The 15,875-nt window shown below is 44.6% G+C and overlaps 1 protein-coding gene across 4 annotated transcripts in view; it reads right to left on the bottom strand.

Moving 5' to 3' along the window:
* ATG4C (autophagy related 4C cysteine peptidase) overlaps positions 1-15,875 on the bottom strand; it is a 106,071-nt gene that overhangs the window by 32,285 nt on the left and 57,911 nt on the right. For 2 of the 4 annotated variants that reach the window (XM_055139777.1, XM_055139776.1), the window contains one exon: positions 11,872-12,202. The exons of 1 other annotated variant lie outside the window; for it this stretch is intronic. In XM_055139777.1, coding sequence (XP_054995752.1) covers positions 12,035-12,202 — 168 coding nt within the window. In that variant the 3' untranslated portion in view covers positions 11,872-12,034. Of the gene's footprint in view, positions 1-11,871; positions 12,203-15,875 lie in introns of those variants that run through there. One more of the 4 variants, XM_055139778.1, reaches the window with a different exon arrangement.

A 15,875-nucleotide genomic window follows, 5' to 3' on the forward strand; every position in this document is an offset into this window, starting at 1 on the left:
TTGGCCCTGCCCTTCACAGAAATCACAGTCAATTTTGGGGACACATCTCAAATATCACCTCCTTCATTGAAACTTTTCTTATCCTATGGGTCAGGTGAAAACTCATTTGGAAACAAATTATTTTGTTTTGTAGAGCCATCATAAATCCTCTCTTCCCTTACCAAAAGTGTAATAGGGTTTTTTTTTCTCCTCAATCTGAAGACCTAGACAAAAATATGCTCAAATTACTCATCACAATGTACTCATAGAGGCTTAAATTTGATTTTGGAGTATAATTAAGAAGTTTGGGTTTTTTTTGGGGGGGTAGGGGTTAAGGTTCATTTTCTGGCACTGTGTATGGTCTTCTGAGTCCCGCCACGAGTGATCCCCGAGCACAGAGCCAGGAGTGGTCCCTGAGCACCTCTGAATGTGGCCCAGACATGCCTCCCCATCAAGGACTTAGAGGAATAAATCTTAACAACAGCTTTAACAACTAACAGTTTTGACAATTTACTACATGGAAATCAAGTCATTTATAAAGTGTGTGTGTGTGTGTGTGTGTGTGTGGTGTTTCATGTTTCCTCACTTAGCCTCCACTAGCACAATGCAATAATGACTGTTGCCCTTCTACAGAGAAAGTTAGGCAACTTGCTCGAGACCGTACAGCTAGTGAGAAAGTCCTTCCTCATCTGAGCAGAGCCAGCCTAGCTCTGTGGCCCCTTATGCAGCACCATCAGGAGCCCCAGAGCTTGACAGGAAAGTATTTGTTTTCCCAAAAATGAAAGGATCCAGGTTTTTGCAAACTCTCAGAACTAGGGGCTGGAGCGACAGCACAGCGGGTAGGGCATTTGCCTTGCATGCGGACGGCCCAGGTTCAATCCCCAGCATCCCATATGGTCCCCTGAACACCTCCAGGCATAATTCCTGAGTGCAGAGCCAGGAGTAACCCCTGTGCATCGCCGGGTGTGACCCAAAAAGAAAAAAAAAAAAGAACTAATACGTCAAGTTCCTTCTCAAAAACGTGTCCTGGCCTGTACTTTGGCATACTGGACTCTACTCTCACTTCACATGTTTTCATTCAATATAATCAAAGTTGGGGCCAGAGAGACAGTACAGCGGGTAGGGTATTTATTTGCCTTGCACACGGCCGACCAAGGTTCGATCCCTGGCATCCCATATGGTCCCCCAAGGACTACCAGGAGTAATTCCTGAATGCAGAGCCAGGAGTAACTCTGGAGCATCGCTGAGTGTAACCCAAAAAAGCAAAAAACAAACAAACAAACAACAACAAAATATATATGTGTATATAGGAGCGACAGCACAGCGGGTAGGGCATTTGCCTTGCATGCGGCTGACCCAGGTTTGATTTTTCTGTCCCTTTCAGAGAGCCCGGCAAGCTACCGAGAGTATCCCGTCCACACGGCAGAGCCTGGCAAGCTACCTGTGGTGTATTCAATATGCCAAAAGCAGTAACAAGTCTCAAAATGAAAATGTTACTGGTGCCCGCTTGAGCAAATCAATGAACAACGGGATGACAGTGCTACAGTGCTATATATATGACGATAGCATGGAACTGCATTTTGCATGTTCCATTATTTGCCAAACATTTTACCTCTGGTGTTCTGGAACATTTTACACTATGTTTACATGCAGTAGCATATTATTTTTAGTAGCATATTTTGCAAAAAAAAAAAATGAGGGAAACAGCAGAAAGGCTAGAGCATAAGCTTTGCATGTAGGTCCAGCGCCTGGCAACGCCTGGTCCCCCAACTGCCACTGCAGTGACTTCCAAGTGCTGAAGCAGGAGCAGTTTCTACGCTGTACTTTACACGACCACAAAAACAGGGAAAAAATTTTTTTCAAATAAGATGACTAAAGAAGATGAAGAAAAATAAATAATAGAAATTGACACACTGATCATAAATTCACATAAAATACAAGGGATTTAGAATGACCTAAATTATTCTGAAAAAGAACAAAGTTCAAGAATTCATATGTCCCAATTCCAAACTTTACTGCCTATCTTTAGTAATCAAGATAGCTGTGGCGCTGGCATGAGAAAAGGAACAGGGAATCCAGAAATAAACTGCATCTTTTTCTGGTCACTTGATCTTCAACACAGAATGTCAGCGGGCGCGAATGGTCTTTTCAACAAAAGGGGCAAGTACAAATGGAAATCGACCTGCAAAAGAAGGAACTTGGACACCTGTATCCTATCGTATGCAAAACTCAACTCAAAATGCATCTTTATTTTTTTTTAAGATTTTTGTTTTAATTGAATCACTGTGAGCTGGACCTTTAGAAAGCCATTTGTAATAAATTAAAAAAATAATAATAAATTTTTAAAAATTAAAAAAAATAAAAAGAGAAGTCAACTTCTCTTAACCCCCCCCCAAAAAAAAGAAAGCCGTTTGTGATTAGGTTTCAGTCACACAGTATTCCCAAACCAAATCTCCACCAGTGTATGTTTCCCAGCACCAATGTCCTCAGTTTCCCTCCCAACACTCCCATCCCCACCCCCGACCTCCCAGCCTGTCTCTATGGCAGGCACTTTCAAAATGAATTCTAAAAACGAAATGGTTTAGGGCCTGCTATTGGGGCAGACTTAGGTGGTAGTTGGGAAAATTGGAAATAATGGTGGGAGGGTGGTGGATTGGTGTTGAAATATTGAACTGCAATAAATCATTGTAAACAACTATACAAATAAAATTAGAAAAACAAAAATAGCTAAATGGGGCTAGGGAGGCAGCGCAGAAGGCTGACGTGCATGCTGTGCATGTAGGATGCCTGGGATCAATCCTTGACACCGTATGAGTGATCCCCCTGGAGCACCAAGTCACAAGTAGCCCCTCTGAGTCTAGCGTGAACCCCAAGCAAGAAACGAGCGACAATAAAACAAACACCTACATGTAAGAGTGAAAGCTAAAAAAGGAAGCACAGGGTGACATTTTTGGACCTAGGAAGTTCAGCAGTGGAGTGAAGGCCTCACCTGTGTGAATCCCAGGCACAATCCCAGACTCTGAAAATGAATAGCTAAACATTTTGAATCTTGGCTTAAGTGACGGTTAACAGCGACTTAAGTGAGAAACCAAAGCACACACACACACAAAAAAAAAACAGGTTTAAAAACTAACAGATACCAAAATTGTAAAGTTAAAACCATTTCAAAAGCTCCCATCAAGGAAGTCAAGAGACAACATATAGGAGGAAAGAAAACTGCTTAGAAGTCATATATCCAGTAAATAATTTCCATGCAGAATATGCAAGAAACTCTTACACCCCCGTAACATAAAGGAAAAACTACTCAATTAAAAAATGAATGATAAATGTAAATACACATTTTCCCAACAGTGTACGAATGGCCACAAGCACGTGAAAAGGTGCGCAATATTGCTAATCACTAGGGAAATACGAACCAAAATTCCAGTGAAGCACTTTGCATACTAGATGATGAAATAAAAGATAGACATCAATGAGGGTTTGTGAAGCAGAAAAACTGCAACCTCATCCATTGCTGGTGGAATGCAAAATGGTACAACCACTTTGGAAGAGTCTGGCAGTTTCTTACATGGCTAAACACAGAGTAATTCTACTCCTAGGCATATACCCAGGAAAAATAAAAAGAAATGCCCACACAAAATGATGTACACAAATGTTCAAAGCAGCACTATTATTACAGGCACACCCAAAGAAATAGGAGCAATCAGAATACACATCAACCAATTAGTAAAATGTTCATTCACACACACACACCCCGCCCAGGAATGAGGTGCTGATATTACAGGCTATACATGATCTTAAACACTATAACGACAAGTGGGAGTCTCACAAAAGTCCACAAATTGTCTGACTCCACCTACAGGAAATATTGGGAATAAAAAATACTCCAGACAGAGCAGGATTAGTTAATATGTCGAGGGCTTCTTTTTGGAATAAAAAAATTTTCTGGAATTTAACGGTGAATAGTGCACAATTTTGCAACTGTATATATATTTAAAAAAAAACAACACTGACTGGTACATTTCAAAGCGGTGAACTGCATCTTGATATAGCTATTACTTGGAGGGGAAAAAAATACATAAGGGTCCAGAGGAATGAACAGCACTGTGGCTAGGATGTCTGCCTTGGATAAGGTCATGAATTCAAATTCTTGATGTCTGACATGTGTAAAATGTGACCCCCACAAGCTCTGCTTCTGGGATCTCTGGTGCTGTGGACACTGAGGAGAGAGAACAGCAGGAAAACCACTTGCCTTGCACACGGTCAGCCTGGCTTCAGTCCCTAAGGCCACATACGGTCACCCGAGTAGCACTGTGAGTGATTCCTAAGAGCAGAGACAGGAGTAAACCCTGAGAACAGCAGGGTACAGCCCCCCCCCCCGCCTGACCTCCACCCATCCCCCTCCAGTTAAACCCAATTCACACAGCCAGATGTGTGAACACACCAGAAAGGGTGACATCATGCAAACACGTGTGTGAGCACTGTGGTGGCCTTAAGAGGGGGGTCACACAAGTTGAGGTGCTATACCCATAACCTGTGTGCATCCGCTAAGAGCGGGACCTCCTGTGAACAGATGTGCAAGCACAGCAATAATCGAGTGCTCTGAGCACTGCAGCCAAGCACTCGAGCACCTCGGCCTGTGGCGGGAGCCCCAGGAAGCGCCACAGCCAGGCGTGTGCGCACTCGAAGTCACCACAACAATAAAGGGAAGCAGGGCCGAGGGGACGGGGATACAAAATAAAGGATTGAAAAATTAAAGTGGGAAGACGCACAACAGAAATTCACACCCTAGCCCTTGCCCTGCCTATAATCCTAGGTTGCACCATCCAAAAAGACATTCAGGGCTGCAGAGATAGGACAGTGGGGAGGGCGTTTGCTTTCCACGCCGGCAACCGAGATTTGATCCCCACCATCCAATACAGTGTTCCAAGCATGGCCATGAGATATTCCCGAACACAGAGCCAGGAGTAAGCCCTGTGCTCTCTTGAGGGTGGCCCCCAGACAAGGAAAGCAAAGAGACAATCAGCTTTTGTCTGCACTCTGATGCTCCTACACCTTCTTAACTTAACGCTCAGAAAATCTGGGTTTCTATAGAGCAGCTGACATCAAAGCACTCCCAACTCTGAGCTGATGCTTCCTGGCAATACTTTGCAGAACCGTTCAGTGGCAATAATGTCTTGCAGACTGGCAGGAAATGTGTGTGACAGAAGTCCGTGGCCCATCATCCCTGGCTTATATAATGCTGGATTTTATCTATTTCTCCTCACAGCATGACCAAAAAAATGGAAACATGATCGCAACTAAAACTTACAGCAATAAAGGGAGGAATCGTACATTTAAGACAAATAGTACCATCGAGGGCTGGAGCGATAGCACAGAGGTTGGGCGTTCACCTTTCATGCAGCCGACCCGAGTTCGATTCCTCCGCCCCTCTCGGAGAGCCCGGCAAGCTACCGAGAGTATCGAGCCCGCGCGGCAGAGTCTGGCAAGCTACCCGTGCGTATTGGATATGCCAAAAACAGTAACAATAAGTCTCTCAATGAGAGACGTTACTGATGCCCACTCGAACAAATCGATGAGCAACGGGATGACAGTAATACAGTACAACAGAAGCACTCATTAGCCTCCACTAAAATTTCACTGGACAGGAAATCAGCCAACTTTAAGTTCAAAAAAAAGAACAAAGATAAAGAATGCACATGAAATGCTGGATCTGTAGCATCCATGATCATGGAAAGTTTATAGGGTTAGAAATACTTTTATAACGTTTTAAATATTGTTATAACGTTTTTTACACCCTGGGACAGAACTTCATTCAGCCCCGCAGCTGGTAAACAGTCACACACAGTGGGTAAGGAGCAGTCACAAGTCACAGCGAAAAGACTACATACGGCAGAAGCTCCAGACAGTACCATTAAGCAAACAAAACAGGCAAAGCTGAGTAACGGGGCGGTCCTGCCCACCAAAGAGAACAGTTACATTTTAAAAATTCAACCTTTTAGACATGCTTGAACATGAACACAAAATTGAATTAAAGAGAGACAATTAAGAAGAGCAGCAGAGGTGTGGAGATTCCTTAGAGCATTTTGAAAAGAATGCAAACATGCATGTGCATTTCTCCATTAAAACCCTCTGACTACTGACTGTCGTTTTGGCCATGGCTTCTCCTGACCGTGTGATCAACCAGGTCCCAGGACTCATGTTAATTTTCCCCTTAATCCCAGACCTAATTCCCTGTCTTGCATTCATTAGCTATAATTTAATAGAAGTGAATTGATCAGTACAGCACTGACTACACAGCATGTAGCATGTAAGTATTAGCCCTGGGGACACCCCACGATACTTATCCAGGAAGCCCTGTTCACACAACACGCAGTAACACTCGTGGCTCTGGGCCATGCCACAGGGTGGATTCACAACCACTTACTGGTACTGGACACTGCTCATTCTTCTATCCATTTTGGCTTACACTCTTCCTAAGCTTGATTTTTTTGTTTGTTTTTATTTGGGTGGCCACACGTGGCAGTACTCAGGGCTTGCTTACTCCCGACTGTTAAGGCATCACTCGAGGTGGGCTCAGGGACCCTCGGGAGTGACAGGGATCAAAGCTGGGCCAGCCACATGCCCGGCAAACACCTTAAGCCTTGCATTATCTCTCTGATCCTAAGTCAAATTGTTTAACTATCTCTAACAAGCCTTTTATAAATTCACAGTTTTTCCTATGCCAGGTCTCTATGGCATCATTTGACTAGAGATACTCAAAACTTTCTGACAGCTCTCACATTCTTTTGTCACCAAATTTCTATTGAATTTCTAACTTTACTTAGTTTACCCCTGCTCTCTATAGAATAATTTCTATGGGGACTGGAGACAGTACAGCAGTTAGAGTGTTTGCCTTGCACACCTTGAACTCAGCAACGTGAGTTCAATCCCCAGCATCCCTTATGGTCCCCTGAGCCCCACCAGGAGTGATCTGAGTGCAGAACCAGGGGCAAGTCCTCAGCACAGCCAGGTGTGGCCCCCAAATGAAACAAAACTTAAAAGACATGAGTTGGTTTTTTGTTTTTGTTTTTTTGCTTTTTGGGTCACACCTGGCGATGCACAGGGGTTATTCCTGGTTCATGCAGTCAGGAATTACTCCTGGTGGTGCTCAAGGAACCATATGGGATGCTGGGAATTGAACCCGGGTCAGCCGCGTGCAAGGCAAACACCCTACCCGCTGTGCTATTGCTCCAGCCCCAAAAGACATACATGAGTTTTTAGTTGTTACTAATATTGTCTTAGTGTTTAACTATGCCTTCTGCTTATAATTCATTTAATTTTCAAGACTATATGAAAAATGATCTCAGGAAATTTTGCTGGGTTTGATCTCTAAGGAAAATTTTTGGATTCACTCTTGGACACTCAGTAAAATAGGAGAGTTCTGACTAAAACAGAAGAATGAGCTTCTAAATTTGTAGCGAAAATGGTTAGAGGATAGTAGGGTAATTTTTCTACTTAATAACAAACATATATTCTCCACTTTTCACCATTTTCTTATTGTGAGAGGATAAGTGGGATTTTATAACTGTGGTTGTGAATTTTTTGGGCCATTGCTTGCTGCCAATAATGCTGAGAAGAAGTGTAAAAAAAGAGAAGAAAATGCTAATTCAAAATGGGTGTGCAGTCCCAATTCAAAATACAATAGTTTTCAAAGTTTATAGGCAAGGAGAAAGTCTTTACATAACCATGAAAACCACACAAAAATGCTTAAGATTCTAAACTGACTTAAGATGCAAACTGGAAAATGATATAAAGCTTGTATTTTAGAATCAATAGGATGTTAACAATTTTTCCTGGCCTGATACTTCACCTTTTCAATTTGGCATCTCAAGATATTCAGTCTAAATGCTCAACTGGATATAGTACTTTGTGATTGACTGACAATTTTGAGGCCACAAGAAGTATCACATCATATTTATTCTAAAAAATTGTAAGACATTTGCTTTATATAAAAATTTAAAATTCCTATCCCTTCAAGAAATCATCTTTATAAAATTTCTGGCTATTGTGCTTTGTCTTTACCATTATTTTATTTTATTTATCTTAAACACAAGCCTTTTCTTACGGGTTTTTGGGGGTTTTTTTTGCTTTTTTGGGTCACACCCAGCGATGCACAGGGATTACTCCTGGCTTATGCACTCAGGAATTACTTCTGGCAGTGCTTGGGAGACCATATAGGATGCTGGGAATCGAACCCAGGCAAGGCAAATGCCCTACCCACTGTGCTATCGCTCCAGCCCCCTTCACCATTATTTTAAATTCTCACTTTTCTCCTTGTATGTTTCAATGGGAATTAATATAGTTATATACTATTTTCAAAGTGTTTGGGGGGGCTCTATCGGGCAGTGCTCAGGGCTGACTCCGAGCCGGGGCTCCATCCCGGTCAGCCAGCTGCAAGCCAAGCACTTCCCCTGCTCTCAGCCCTCGGAGTGCTTTTAATTACCTGTTCTTCCTCTTGCTTCCTGTTTTCGGGAAACCCAGTCTATTGTTTTACTGGTTATATATGAGTATATAGTGAAAAAGATTGAATGTGCAATGCAAGTTACTGTGACAAACCAAGAAAATAAAAACTTTTCTTAAGAGCAAAGAAGTCAGCCAAGGAAGAAGAATGGGGCAGGGGGAAGCTGAATTACTATGGCTTGACCAGAAATACAGTACTTTTGAGATGGAATAATGGGAAGTAACTAGACATATGTGGAAGTGGAGATTTCTGCCTTAAGTCAGAATGAGTACTATATTAAGTCATTTTTCCTGTTTTGTTTATTTTCTAATGGCATACAAACATTTTTAGGACTGTTTGGTCTCCAACAAAGTTAAATTCTAAGGTTAACACAAAAGTTACCTAAAATCTTAATCCTCTATAGTTGTCTTCTCCCTAGTAGAGATTTAATGGGCTTAGTCTAATATAAAAATGAAAAAAAAATGGATACCCCAGGGAAATTCTTTTGGATATACTTATACTATAAAAGATCTTTTCATTCACTCATTCAGCAAATGTCTCTCAAGATTGCCTGCTGGTGGTTAATAAACTGACAAAAGGGGATTCAAAGTGTCACATCTTATGAAGAAGAGAGAAAAGAAACCTTCACCATCAGAAGAAAGTCACATCAAGAATTTTAAAAATTCATTTCTAAATGTTAATGGTAAAATCTAGTCTCTGGATATTGACATCCAAATGGGAGACCCTGCACTCCTAATTCTCACGGAACGTCGTCCATCTTAGAATCTTGTCCGTTTTTACTTTCCTTTATCCCGGGATGAGAGAGATCATCCATAAGCTTTGCTGATGGAGTTTACTGGCTGTCGGAACTTGAAATCTGTGTTCAAAACCGGGCCTGAAACAAGAATATACCGATCTTCCGTCTGAAATTCCACGCCGCAGTCTGGGTGGCTGCATTTTCAATAAACCATAGCGCCCCTTTCAGCTGTCCTCACCGGAGTGTGGATTAATCGGCAAGGTAAAGGGATCAGCGCCTCATTTTGTGGGGGCCACTGCCAGCAGTGTTTGGGGGACCACGCACTGCTGGGAACTAACATGAGGTCCGTTCCCTCCGGCAGTACTAGCACCCCTATCTCCTTGGCGACTCAATTTTCAGGCTATATGTATTCATCCATACCTATTCTGGATACATTTCTGCACCTATATTCCCCATATCGCCGATTCCAAGCCCTTATTCTCAACCATGACAGTGACTGTAAGATGTGTTTGTTTTATCGGGATGATGGCCTCAGATTTTCGGTATTATTTAGTACAAAGGAAGCTTCCAACTCCTGTCACCTCAACTTTGTCCAGGGGTAATTTGGTTTCATTCCATCTGGCTTCGAAACGACTCCCAAGTATACTGAGGAAGTAACAGTGCTATGATGCAACGCTGAGTGTTTATGAATTCCTGAAAGAGAGCACCTGTAAGGCCAGGCAGGTAGTACAGAGGTTAAGATGCACGTCGCGACCCCCGAGTTGTATCCTGGGCACCATACACGGTTCTGCTCCCCTGAACTCTGTCAGAAGTGATCCCTGAGCACAGACCAGGAATAAGCTCTGAGCACCACCTGGTGTGGCCCCCAAAACTGAGGGAGGGAGAGCAGGAGGGAGGAGGGGTGTTGAGAGCGAGAGAGAAGAGAGAGAGAGAGAGAGAGAGAGAGAGAGAGAGAGAGAGAGAGAGAGAGAGAGAGACTTTGAGACTTTGGATCTTGGATCCTGGGAAGGCACGGATGTTCTCATTTGATGGTGTTTTGTTAACAGAATCCTGTGAAATAGTGTAGGTGTGTAGAAAAAAACAAGTTAACCTTATTTAGATGAAAAATATAAAAGCAAACATACTACTGTTTGTTCTTATTTTGTTCTAGGAAAATTAATACATTTGTACTCCCACTTACAGAAGCACTGTAGCACTGTAGCTCTGTCATCCCGTTGCTCATCGATTTGCTCGAGCAGGCACCCGTGTAACGTCTCCATTGTGAGACTTGTTGTTACTGTGTTTGGCATATCGGATACGCCACGGGGAGCTTGCCAGGCTCTGCCGTGCGGGCGGGATACTCTCGGTAGCTTGCCGGGCTCTCCGAGAGGGACGGAGGAATCGAACCTGGGTCTGCCGTGTGCGAGGCAAAAGGCAAATGCCCTACCCGCTGTGCTGTCGCTCCAGTCCGGTCCAGGACTGGAGGGAAATTAATACTGGGCTTAACTGCCCAGATTCTGAAATTTTTAGATTTCAGCATTTACTTCACTTTGCAACAACCCAACCACACTGGGAAACGGCCCAACCAGACTCTAATCAGGCATCTGGAGCATCTGCCCACCCCACTCTGGTTCTGCACACGGCTCTGTAAGCCCCTCCAACAGGCCTTCCGGCGGAAGGGATGAAGGCCTTCAAGCGGTATGCAACTTTGTGTCTTCTCAAGTCCCTTTTCCGCACTGAAACACCGACGCTCTGTAAAGTAAGCTAGCATCCCGCTCTCACAGCCACCATACCACTCGCCTTCGATAGACACAGAATTCATTCGAGAGGATGACTTTTCAAATGAGAGGATCAAAATTATCCCATTAAAACCAAAACAAAGGCATTTTATGTTCTTACATCTTTTATTAAAGTATTTGTTTTAGAAGGCTGGCTCGATAGCAACTCATTTTTTACATCACAAATTAACCTACAAGTAGCACATAATGAACATGGCGGACTTACCTCGGAGAAGGCCTGAGCTTCGAATACCACCACACTGATTTACACAAACAGCAAAAAACACACAGGGAGCAGCTATTGACATCTTGGTAGTGTCTTTAGATTTAAAGACTGTATAATAAATAGAGATCCTCTTCAATTCGTTTTTGAAATAGGGTACAAACACCACTCCTGTCTTATGAATGCCTTTATCTCATTTGATGGGATACGGTTATTATTAATACCCTATACTTCTGGGGAAAACCAATATTTTATATTGACTCCACAAAGAAGGCTCAACAGCAAGCAAAATGAGGAGTCATTATAAAATCACATTGAGTATTTCCTGAACTCACAATTCTGCTTATGTATGTAACTATGCCAATCACGCTAATGCTTACTACATAATAGATCAAGACAGATCCAAGAATATCCTTTGGTTGCATTAATATCAGACACTAGGCCTGAAGATTCATCCTCTGGCTTTTTGGTTCAATCATATTAAAAAAAAAAAAAAGCTGGTTATCCCAATTTGGGGACCTGTATCACAAACCATTTTGGTGATTCTGAAGACTGGCAGTGTTGCAGGTAAGGTAGTTATTATCAGCAGATCTTAGCAAACAGGAATTCAGCCAGAGTCACTTGACGTTTATTAGAAAACAAGATTCATTAAATCACTTCTCATTCAGAAAAATAGCTTTAAAATGTGTATATTTTCAAATGTTCTTTTTTTTTTCAAGAACATATAAAATTAAAGATCTTCTGTGAAAATAAACCAGTTTCAAGCACACAGTTTTCTTCATTTTTAATCCTGTCAAAGGAGTTCTTCTCACCAAGCAAAAAACGTGTGCGTATCTTTACAGCAAAACAAACTCCTCTGTGCTAAAGCGTTTCAATCTTTTCTTTTCTTCCTCCGAAAAAAGGTCCTCTTCACTGGCGGTAGTAGATGTAAAATCATAGTCTCTGGAATGACCGTTCACAAAAGTAAACAAGGGATATTTCTCCTTAGAAGAAATAGTCAGCATCTGTAACAAAAAGTAGGAGAGACCGCCTTATTGGATGTCACACGCCCCGTAAGACCGCCCGGTGAAATCAAATGCCTCAGCCAGGAATCTCTCCTTAGCTTCTCTTGTCTACTCGCCCGATGCAATGACTCCATAGGTCTGACAAAAAAAGACAAAAAGTTCCTCAGCTAAATAACTGCTTCTCCATCAGGACAAAGCCCCCCCCAAAATAAGAATATTATCATTCTCAGAGAATGAGCGAGGCTGGTAGGGTGTTTGCCCTGCATGCGACTGACCAGGTTTGATCCCGGCGTCCCCTGAGCCCTGCCAGGTGCTGAGCTCAGAGCCAGGAGAAGACCTTAAACACCGCCGGCCCGGCTCAGAAACCACCAACCAAACATTCCTCACGCACCACCCTCCCAAGTAAGTCTGCTCGTCAAATTAGTTCCGAAACTTATTGAAGAGTTAAGCTGCTCTCCTTTTGGTAGGAGCAGACCATGCAAAAAACGGGTTTCTCAACTTTGGTGAAGCACGCTGAAGATTTCTGCACCGGAACAGGGGGGAGAGAAGCAGGCACCGGAGTCAGAATGTCCCTTCTCACCTCAGTTCCAAATCTACCCTGAGGGGATCTTAAATCACTCCACCTGGGTGTCACTGAGGAACAGTTTTACGAAAAAGAGACCCAAGCCTTATCTTAGAGCACTGTTCAGATGATCCAAAGCAATAATAAAAACTTACTTTTAGAAAGTTTGGGGTGTTTTTAAATTACTTATTGATTTTTCAGATTCTGGCATTTGGACAACTATTTCTGCAATCGTACAATCAGCAAGGAAAAGAGGAGGGTGTGAAGTTCTGTCGCTCGGGGCCCCATCCAGCAGTGCTCAAGGACTGCTGGCGCTCGGGGCTGCTCCCCGGACCCACCTGCACGCAGAGCCTGTGCTGCGTCATCTGAGCATCCCCTCCTCCCCCCAGATCGCGTCCTCACACACAGTAGTAATCTGCGCTTGACACACCTCCTGAAGTCACACTGCATGACTTCACAGTCACAGTCACTGTCATCCCGCTGCTCATCAATTTGCTCAAGCAGGCATCAGTAACGTCTCCATGGTGAGACTTGTCGTTACTGTTTTTGGCATATCGAATACGCCATGGGTAGCCTGTCGGGCTCTGCAGTGTGGGCGCGATACTTTCAGTAGTTTGCCGGGCTCTCCGAGAGGGATGGAGGAATCGAACCTGGGTCGGCCACCTGCAAGGCAAACGCCCTACCCGCTGTGCTATTGCTCCAGCCCCTGTATGACTAAGAAGTGGGAAAAGCAAGCCCTATAATTCTGCAGGAACATCCACAGCCCTTTTTTTTTAACCTCTGTCAGCCTGGGATTCACCAACAAGCCGGCAATCCCGTTCTGAACAGGATCGGGCCGGGGGTCCGGTTAATGGCAAAGCTCTTGCCTGGCTTTTGTGAGGCCTGAGGTCTGAGCCCCAGGACCACAGGACCAATCAGTAAGTAAGGCTGATGATAACCTACTGGCAACACCTAGGCGTGGCATGCCAGGGGAGGAGTAATTTTAGGAGAAATAAAAATTAAAATGCCAAAGGAGACCTTGATATTACCTTCCTCGGTCTCGTTATATGAATGGGAAAACCGAGGCCCAAACCGTTTCTATTATCTTCCCAGAATGACATCATAATAGCAACAACAAGAACAGGACAAATTAATAATGAACCGATGGGATAAATTCATGAATCCATGACTTGTTGGCATGCCACACAAAACCTTCTCCATCTCCACATGTCGTCGTGCACCGTCTGGGGCCGAAGAGGTGGCACGGCAGGAAGGGCGCTGGGCTTGCCCTTCGATCCCCAGAACTCGAGAGTTAATTCTTGGAAGAACAAAGCCAGGAGTAACCCACCAGCAGCCTGGGTGTGGCCCCAAACTGAATAATAATAGTGAAAATAAAATGTTTTCGATACTTTTGATAAAAGGATAACTGTTGCTTTCAAATTTTATTGTGAGAACTTTTATGAAAAAGTAAAAAAAACAAAGTTTTGCCTTTTATCTTTTCTTTTTTGCAGGGGGTAGGGGTGGGGGGAGTCACACCGGGTTGTGCTCAGGATCACTCCTGGCAGGGCTCAGGGGTCCTTGGTGCCAGGGATCAAACCTACGTGGAAATGAAGGCATCACACTGCCCCGACCCCAGAGGCAACTTCAAAGCAATCTGACAGCGACAGGGGGAGGGGGGATGACAGGGGGAGGGGGGACGACAGAGGGAGGGGGGACGACAGGGCGAGGGGGGACGTGCTGCTGCCTGGGAGAAGCCGAGACTCAGCCCCTAGCACCATAAAGCCCCAATGCACACACACAAAACCATATGCGGCCTGGTACGGAAATAAAGACATACAGATTCCTGGGCGGGGGCGGGGGGGGGGGTCAGAGAGCCAGCAAGAAACCCACTCAGACAGGGGCGACCCACCTCCGGCCAAGGAGAGGAGAGGAAGTGGAGAGTGGTACAGGGCAAGTCACTGGGGTCAACTGTGACCGGAAACTGAAGACGCACGTGCAAAGGCCCATGAGGCCACCACTCCACAGCACGCACAGGGAAAAAAAGGAACTCAAACTGGAATCCAGTCTCGGAGGGAGCCCGAGGGATCGCTCGAGGGTCGCACGCAGGAGGCCTGGGTTCGATCCCCAGCACCGCAGGTTCCTCACCCCCTGAGCACCACCAAGAACAAGCCCTGAGCGCCGAGCTGGCGGCAGCCCCTGGGCCCCACCAGGTACGGCCCCCAAATAAGCAAACCATTTAAAAGCAGGAATTCCATTCTATCCAGTTCTCCACTTCTGAACAACCCCCCTTTTTACCACCCCCCAATACAAAAACACTAGCTCAAAGATACGGAACCCGCCCGTGTTGACTGCAGCATTATTTACAATCGCCAAGAATTGGAAACAAATTTTTTTGGGGGGGTCATGCCAGAAGACCAAAAGGGGGGCTTAATTCAAAAAAGGCAAGGTTCCACTACTAACCCACACCCCCAGCCCTCTGTGAATAACCTCAGTGTCCATCTGGCCATCTACAGAGGACTACGCTCTGCATATAATGGAACACTCCCCCTTCCCTCGTTATATACAGATAGCAAGAATATGGCGTTCTGGGGGCTGGAGCGATAGCACAGCGGGTAGGGCGTTTGCCTTGCATGCGGCTGACCTGGGTTCGATTCCCAGCATCCCATATGGTCCCCCGAGCACCACCAGGAATAATTCCTGAGTGCAAAGCCAGGAATAACCCCTGAGCATCACTGGGTGTGACCCCAAAAAGGAATAAAAGAAAAAGAATATGGCGCTCTGGGGGTCGGAGAGATAGTACAGTGGTTAGGGTGTTTGCCTGGCATGCAGTCAATGGGAGTTTGATCCCCAGCATCCCATATGGTCGGTCCCCCGAGCACCACCAGGGTGATCCCTGCGTGCAAAACAAGGAGTGACCCCTGAACACTGCCAGGTGTGGCCCAGAACACAGAAAGAGGAGGTGGGGGAACCCAAGCAGGTAAATTTCTGGCACTTGCAACAACGTGGATTGGTGTAGAGTGTATCATGATAAACAAGCCAGACTGAGACAAACACTGCGTGGTTTCACTTGTACTGCGGGACCCCACAGTAGGATCGGACTGATGACCTAAATAAAGACAAATAAGCATTTAG

Source organism: Sorex araneus, chromosome 5 (assembly GCF_027595985.1).
Source record: "Sorex araneus isolate mSorAra2 chromosome 5, mSorAra2.pri, whole genome shotgun sequence".
Taxonomy (NCBI): Eukaryota; Metazoa; Chordata; class Mammalia; order Eulipotyphla; family Soricidae; genus Sorex; species Sorex araneus.